The 8,726-nt window shown below is 30.4% G+C and overlaps 2 protein-coding genes across 2 annotated transcripts; both read right to left on the bottom strand.

Moving 5' to 3' along the window:
* Window positions 1-748: 748 nt before the first annotated feature.
* LOC131873450 (pathogenesis-related protein PR-4-like) lies at window positions 749-1,243 on the bottom strand. Its single transcript, XM_059216332.1, has 2 exons — window positions 992-1,243; window positions 749-913 (listed from the first exon to the last, which is right to left on the bottom strand). The coding sequence occupies exons 1-2, from the start codon at window positions 1,241-1,243 to the stop codon at window positions 749-751; spliced, it is 417 nt and encodes a 138-aa protein (XP_059072315.1).
* Window positions 1,244-7,815: 6,572 nt separating this feature from the next.
* LOC131873451 (pathogenesis-related protein PR-4-like) lies at window positions 7,816-8,310 on the bottom strand. The gene is made up of 2 exons (XM_059216333.1): window positions 8,059-8,310; window positions 7,816-7,980 (listed from the first exon to the last, which is right to left on the bottom strand). Exons 1-2 carry the CDS (start codon window positions 8,308-8,310, stop codon window positions 7,816-7,818), a joined length of 417 nt encoding a protein of 138 aa, XP_059072316.1.
* Between the last annotated feature and the right edge of the window lie 416 nt (window positions 8,311-8,726).

The following is an 8,726-nucleotide window of genomic DNA, read 5'->3' as shown; positions in this document are numbered from 1 at the left end:
AAAGGGACTAACAACAAAAAACACAATGCAAGCAAAAAACACAAGCCAAAAACAACTAAATTATATCTTTCAAGAGCTCCATATTCATCAGGATCGTCCTATTGTTGATCTCTTTGAGTTCATCCATGATAAATCTCAAACTTCTCCTTTCCTTTTTTTGCTCGTAGTCTTGGTAGAGGGCCCCTTGGAGGTCTGCACATCCTGATTCTTCTTTAGGTTCCTATTGTTGCAGTTGATGTGACTAGTGATTGTTGTTTTGGGAGAGTCTGGCTGCCAATCAAAAGTGACTTCCAAAAAATGATCAACATTTCTTCACATTGATATTTTAGGTGCTACAAATTAAAGGAAATTCTTTAAATACTTGTGCATGTCTCAGTTCTAGTTTTAGGTGTTGAACTATTCTACAAGAGGATTTGTGAATATTTAATATTTACGATAAAGCATATAATATATTTTTTATTACACTGACTAAATAAAACAACATACTTGTCTGAGCAATTGCTTTGCTAATTCATTTCCCATATAAAAAGTAGTCTAACATAGTCAAAAGCAATTGTTCTGCTAATTCCTTTTCATTTCTCAAAAGCAATTGTACTTTTGTGCATAACTAAAATTTATGGTATCTATGAAAGAGCCGAACAATGGAAATCCATGATGTAGGAAAGACTTGTGACAATCACAAGCATTTTTATTCAAAGCAAAACTGACAAATTGAGGAAGCAGACATAATTGAGGCTGTGAGATTGTTCTAACAGCCCACGAACTTGTAGGTGGTAAGCATATGGCCGTAATGCTTTCCTTTCCCATCCTTATCAATTGCATTAAAAGCATCAGTTTCTAAAACCAGTCCTCCACTTTGGCACTTGTCCACAATTCGTACAATCACATTTTGACCAGTCGAATCATTTGTCACCTGTAACAATTGAAATGATTAGGTATAAACATTATACATATAAGCTAAGAAATCCTTAATATATATGATGCAATTTACTTGGATGCAGGTGCCGCAGAGGGAAGGTTCCATGGGCTGACCGGCTTGGTCACAATACGCAGTCCAAAGGTATTTGCTACGAAACTCTAGGGTCTGATTGGAGTCAAATGTAGCACAAAATAGGCCATCAAGGTCGTAATGACGACCAGCAGAATCATACGGAGTGGACGTGGTAAACGTCTCACCATTAACAAAGAGAATGGAAGCCAGAAAGAAGCATAGAGCAATCCAAATCACAACCTTGGAAGCCATGACTATATGCTCAAACCAACGACTATGATATGAACTGATTATTGTGTTAAGGTAGGCGATATTGTTCTTAGAATGACTCCTAGCATTTATAGCCATGACCATAATATTTTATTATGGTGGCCGTGCAGCTCTTCGTTTATTTCTATGGAGCCGGCTGCGAGACAAATAGGACCAAGGATTAATTTAAAGTTTGATATATCCAACTCGGAGCGACGATGAAGTTTAAAATGAATCCTTGTTTTACATCAGCGACTTCTAAGATCATTTCTCGTATTCTTCATGGAAACCGGCAATGAAATAGAATTATGATTTGAATATTCTCTGTAAACAAATGTTTGTTCGGTAATATCTATTTCAACGTTGTTTCAGTCTTGGAAACAATTTTTGTTAATGTAATCAATTATCATTTGTGTAAGTCAAGCAACGGTAGCGTGGTTGGTTTGGGCAGGTTTTTTTTCTTCCCTCATTGTTGCTAGTTTAATTCACTTTGCAAGATATTTACCGGATTTGCATGGTGAGAGGGCTATCAGGTAGTTTTGCCACGTCTAGTGGACTAGTCTCACTTCAAGTACCCGAGATACGGGCTGTTGGGCGTTGGGCTGGGACATGGGGATACCACTGGGTTAAAAAAAAATAAACAAAATTTATAAAGTTTATCTTCATTATTAATTAATTAAAAAAAATTATAAAGAAAAATTATTTAAACAAAATATTTATGATTAAAATTGTATAAAATAAGTTAGCATGGATAAAATGCACTCTCCTAGGCATGCACATTGGGATATGACAATATGATGAGTGATTCTTTAGACACCCAATAGTGGAAGGTCAAAGGTTGTCTGTTGGATGATTCAAAGAGTAATTAGGGGGTTATAGAGCATCCAAGAAGCTAAATTTTAAGTGGCTATGGGTTAGGCACCATGTTGGATGCCATTCAAAAGAAATTGATATTTAATTATGTCTCATGGCTGTCCCGTTTCCTAGGAATGGGTTTTTGGGAGTAATATTTTGTCCCTTGTTTTGGGTCAAAGCTATGGTTTTTATCCCTTAGTATTCTATAAGTTAGAGTCAAGACATGGTAGTTTTGTATGAATTATATGCAGGTATCCAAGTGCTATGGATTTGGTTAGAGAAGTGAAGTGTATTATTGTTGTTATCTCTCTTTTGAAGATTAATAATATACTTGTCCTCTTTCTCTGGTGGAGTTTTTTCTCCAAATATTTTCTCCACATCAATCTAGTACCTCTTTTGGTTGCTGATTTTTTATATTGTTGTTAAATGTTGCAATCACTTTATAATCCCCATTGTTTTACATTAAATAAAGGAAAGAATAAGAGTAGTGATTCCAAATAAATATATGGTGATTGATGCATCTATTTTCTATAGATGATCACATCCCTAGTAATAAGATCCCACTAAATCCTATATCATAGTTTGGGAAAAAGATAAAACTTCTTACATTGCAACATTACACATAAATAACAATAGGGGGTATGAGGTTCCTATGGTCTAGGTTGTGGATGAAGAGGTGGAAGTGGTTAATGAACAATATTATAAAAAAAAATCAGGGACTAGGACATCAACAACAAAGCAATCATCTAGGGAGGAAACTCAAGTATCACCTACTCTTTTAGTTCAATTTCCTTTTCCTTCACCTTCTGCTTCTACTTCTAAAAGGGTACCCTTTTATCATCATACACAAGCTAAAAACATGAATTTAAAGAGAAAGAAGTAAACACCAATAAATATAAGAATAAATTCAAGTTCTTGTATTATCTTTAGAAGAACATGTAGTAGACAATGGTTTACTATCTTTTGGTAAAGACAACTAGAAACTTTTTAACTCATTTTGTAACTTTTTCACCACCAAATTCTCCTAGATCTTACTCAAGTATTTCTTTCACAATCCGATCATCAATTTTCCCTTTGAAAACTCCTTTCACATAAATAATTCCAAATAGAGACAAACTAATAGGACATTAGATCGATATTTACGTTTTTCAATTTGTCTTATATCCACAAGAAGATACAAAGTGCATACAAGTATTTCAAATGATTTTTTAAGGCTATTAGCAATGTTCAAGGGTCAAAACAATTATAACCCAAATGCATAGTTCACTATAAGTGTGGGTTCTTAAGGGGGTAGGATTACATAACTTTTGTCTCCTATTATTAATAACAAGAATATTAGGTAAAAATAAATATTTTGGATTAACAAACATAAGAGGGAGAGAAATAATCTCTCTTAAATTTATCTTGTTTTGCCTTAGACTACATGATTGAGGATACAAGTCTTAAGTTTAAAATATTGTCCTACATACTTTAATTTCCTCCAAGGCATTATGAACTTAAATTCCTCTACTCCAATCACCCTGAAATTGCTATATAAAAGAAATTAAAATAAATAATTTAGATGTGTGGTAGGTGCTACCAATTATTGTAGGGATTATTTGGAAAGGCAAGGGAATAGGTTTTATTTGTGAAGCCCTCCAGTGCTACCACAAAATGAGTGAGGAAGCTAGTGTAATGGAGGAATTTTAGAAATCACATGATAATATTATTATACTAGATGAAAAATTTCCCTGAGTATAGAAAATAGGTAGACCTCCATTTTATAAGCTACAAAATAAGGACACACTATCTAGTGGAAACCTAGCTTTTTAAAAGGAGTGGCCATATACCACTAAATATAGATTAAAAGAACCAAAGGCTTGAAAAATAATGTCCATTATGAGTTGGTTAGTTTCTAATTGAATCATACATGAGATTGAAAATTTTATTGAGATCATTCCTTACACTTTTTTTGACAAAATAAGCAAGGTTGTTCTAATTTTGATAGTGATCAAGAATTTTCTAGACAATGGCATGTAAAATCCTATAATAGAACTCATTTATGATTTTATGAGAATAAGATGATACTTTAGTGCCTTCCAAGATATGGTTAAAATGCTAAATAATATTTTTAACTAGATCAAGAGGACTCTTTTTAACAAGAGAGTGAAGGTGTCTAGTATAAAATTGCACATTATCTAAATATTGTTATTAAGGTATTAGATGATTTATAGGCCCGTTTTTTAGAATAATAATGGATATACTACTTTTTTTTTTTTTTTTTTAATTTATTTATGTCACAATAGACCATTCTTGTGTGTGTATCACACTACTTTGGGCTAAGGAAAATAAATATAATTTTCAAGACAAAATTTGAAATTATTGTAATTTTAAAATTTTGGGCCTAAGGACAAATTTAATATCTATTTTTTTCTTTCTCTTTGAAATGTAGAGTTAGATTCCGAAAATATGTAGTCATAGTAGTTAAACAAACTTTACTAATTTTTAGGTATGTAACATTTTTAATTAACTTGAATATATTTACTTTAAATTGCTTATAATTTTGTACATATAATATTCATGAGAGTGTGAGTACATTGTATGATATTTTACTCTTGACTTCACTATATCTTTCAAAATTAAGGTAAAAATTAGATAGGGTATTTTTCATTTATTTTATGTTTCTTTTTTCCAAACCCTAGCATTGTTCAATCATTTTTAATAGTGTAATAAGATTAGTTCTAGATATGTGCTCGATTAAGGATAGATTCAACATTAAATAGTAATAGTTTAATGTTAAAATTATTATTTTATTATTATTTGAAAATAAATTTAATATGAGAGCTCAAATATTAAGCTACTATCATATTTTTTTAATTGGATGTATATATTTTATATCAATGTACTTACCAACAAGATCACAATAATGGGTTAGCTACTTTCACATATAGTTTGGTACTTGATTAAGGAGTTCAATGTATTATACATTTGACTAAATCATAAAAGGAATAATTAGAAGGATTTATTAACCTAATGACCAATTCTATCTTAAATAAAATAGTGAAATGAGAAATATTTTTTATATAGAAGAAGGTACTGTATAGAAGAAAATTGGTGTCCAGTTCATTGGGTAGAAAATATAATCATTATAACATAGAAGATGGGCATGATAAAACAAAAGTGCTCATATGAATATTGTGTACACAAGAGTAGAATTATGGGATAATCCATTTTTGGAAAGAATAAAAGGAGGTAATATCATAGTGATACAATGAACTAAAGACATATGACACTTCAATTTTCATCTGTACTAACCCACAAAAACTAGGTTTTGAATCTTTTACGAAGAAATAGAATCTAGTTAATTCTCTTTTGGAACCATTGATTATATAGAGACACAAAAGCTATTATTTACAAGAATTATTTTTCTAGTTATGCACTATGCTAGCGTTGCTAATCTTGTAAATTTTAAAAAGAAAAATAGAGAAACCAGATTATGTTTGGATTTAAAACCTTCATAAAATATCTAAAATGGGAAATTATCTTTTTTTAATGAAGTATTATTAATTTTTAATACAGAATAAATGTGGTTAGTTCTAGATTGATTTTCAGGCTAAAATCAAGTGATGTTAAAGAAACAAGGGAAATGAAAGACCACCTTCACTAATAAATGGGATATATTTACATAGAGAAGGATGCCCTTTGGTATGAATATTTTATGTAAAGGTTTAATATGAAGGTGAATCACTATTTTTAAGCATGACTTAAGTATTTATTTGATTTGGTGAAAGTTCTCAAAGGGTGCAAAGAGTCTATAACCTCATTGTATACTAATAAATGCATTTATGTAGATATTAAGGGAAGGGTGCAAAGAGTCTATAACCTCATTGTATACTAATAAATGAATTTATGAAGATATTAAGGGTAATGTAATAGGTCACATTCTCCATTAGAATAGAAAGAATAGAAAGAATTGAAGCAATCCAAAATTTTCCTTACCAAGTAACTTAAATAATTTGAAATCATTAGTTTGATAAGATTAATCTTGATAAAAATTTATTTGTAGCATAATAAATATTCTTTATTTATTAAATGGTATTTTCGAAATGATAACAAGTTTAAATAGAATATAAAGGATTATATAAAAGAAGTAATAATTATTAGTTCTCTTTTTTTTTTCAAACCCAATAAATTTACTAAAATATTTTATAGCTATTAATTTATTTTTGAACATTCACATGTCACTTTTTTGAAATTTAAAATAGACGCACATTATGAGAGATCCATATATTTAGTTAGTTATCCCTTTAATAAATTTTTTTAAAAAGCCCAAATGATAAATCCTAATATCAAGAAGCAATTTATTACATTTACGAGAATATATTTTTCATTTCTTCTAATGTGCTTATCATTTCAATGATGATAAAGACATGAGTTAGGAGAAAAAAGAGGAAAGTGGATGACAACCCTACAAGAGTTTTGTTTTTTAAAACATTACCTATGAAACATTCTAGGTGTTAGCATCTTTCCAGGACTTTGAAAGAGGTGTTGATAAATTTGTAGCAATAGTATATCATAAACCCAAATAAAGATGATGATACATACAAAAACATTGTCTTTACTACTTACTTCAAAATAAATTCCCTAATTAGCTCAAAATAAATTCCATAATGGATTAAAGGCTAGATAAACAAGAGCACTCAAAATTAAAATTAACAAGTATATGATTAAATTTAATTTTTTGTATAAAAAGAAATTTTAAGGTATATATCTAAGATGATTGAATAAGGAAGAAGTTGTTTAGGAACTTTTCAAATTTTATGACAAGCTTGGAATACGATATGACTGTGATTATTTTAAAACTAATTAGATATTAAAAGAATATTATCATTTCTGACATATATTATAATATTTACGCATCGACATGTAAAAAAATTTCCTATTTTCTAGACTTTTAGATGGAGAGAAAGAAATCTTGTCATGCCCTTGTAGCTTATTTATGATGTATATATTGTATCCCAATGTGACTTGAATTATATTAAGATGACTGACTCTAATTCTTGTGCAAGGCATAAGTTTATTTTGAAAGCTATAGACTACTCAAAATCATAGTGTTATCATGCTTTTAATTATCATGTTTCTCTTAACTTTATTTATAATTTACAATATATTAAATATTATAAAGAAGGTTGAATATGTATGTCTAAATATTTTTTATATAATTTGATCATTACTAAAGTATATGGGAGAAACCAATTCTCTTATTTATCTTATGAATGATATTCATAGTAGCTAGGTAGCTAGGTGCTACTTCAAATTGTCTCTTATAAGTAGTGGCAACATAATGCTATTCTAATAACAATCAAGATAAAATGGCATGCATTAAGATATTATTTTGAGACATAAATTTTCTACAAAATTATGATCAATGCTATGTGAGAATGATTGAATTAAAAAATAAATTTACAATTTAGTTAATCATTTGTAAGAATCATTTTAACTTGATATTTTGAAAGATTGAGTACACCTACTATTAAAAAAATATCTATAATTTTCATTGAATGATTGATGAATATAATTATTTATCATCCTATTGACCAAACACTACACAGAATAAATGATTGCGGAAAAAAAAAATTGACCAATAAACCTAAACATATTTTTGCCTCTTAAATACTGAAACATAAAAATATCTTAATCATGCTTACAATTTATAAGTTAATTGTGGCTGTGAGATTGTTCTAACACCCCACGAACTTGTAGGTAGTAAGCATATGGCCATCATGCTTTCCTTTCCCATCCTTATCAATGGCATTAAAAGCATCAGTTTCTAAAACCAGTCCTCCATTGTGGCACTCGTCCACAATTCGTACAATTACATTTTGATCCGTCGAATCATTTGTCACCTGTAACAATTCAAATGATCAGTTATAAACATTATACATATAAGCTAACAAATTGTTAATATATATGATGCAGTTTACTTGGATGCATGTGCCGCAGAGGGAAAGTTCCATGGGCTGGCCGGCTTGGTCACAATACGCAGTCCAAAGGTATTCGCTGCGAAACTCTAATGTCTGATTAGAGTCAATTGTAGCGCAAAATAGCCCATCAAGGTCGTAATTACGACCAGCAGAATCATACGGAGTGGACGTGGTCAATGTCTCGCCATTAACACAGAGTATGGAAGCCACAAGGAAGCATATAGCAATCCACCTCACAACCTTGGAAGCCATGAATAAATGCTCAAACCAACCACTATAATATGAAACTGATTGTTGTCTTAGGGCAGGCCGCGATGTTGTGTTCAGAAGAATGAATCCAATGATTTATAGGGTTATCATTAAGGTTTATTCCCAATATTTTATCATGGTGGCCGTGCAGCCCTTGGCTTATTGATTCTTCGGACGATTCCCATTATGATTTCTCGGTTTCTTCGTTGAAATCGGCAACAAGGTTTCTCGGTTTCTTCGTTGAAATCGGCAACGTACTACATTAATGTTACATTAGCTATTTCAATTAAGGGTCGACATATCATTAAATGATGTGCATTATTCATTTACATTATTAATATGTGAAATCTTATTACAATATATAATTGTTTGTTGTAATAATAAATAATATGTATCCCTCTCTTTCTTGTGAGAGCTAG

This window comes from Cryptomeria japonica, unplaced genomic scaffold (assembly GCF_030272615.1).
Source record: "Cryptomeria japonica unplaced genomic scaffold, Sugi_1.0 HiC_scaffold_1749, whole genome shotgun sequence".
NCBI classification, from domain to species: domain Eukaryota; kingdom Viridiplantae; phylum Streptophyta; class Pinopsida; order Cupressales; family Cupressaceae; genus Cryptomeria; species Cryptomeria japonica.
Note: the sequence above shows the minus strand (reverse complement) of the source record. Positions and strands in the feature narration are given on the sequence as shown.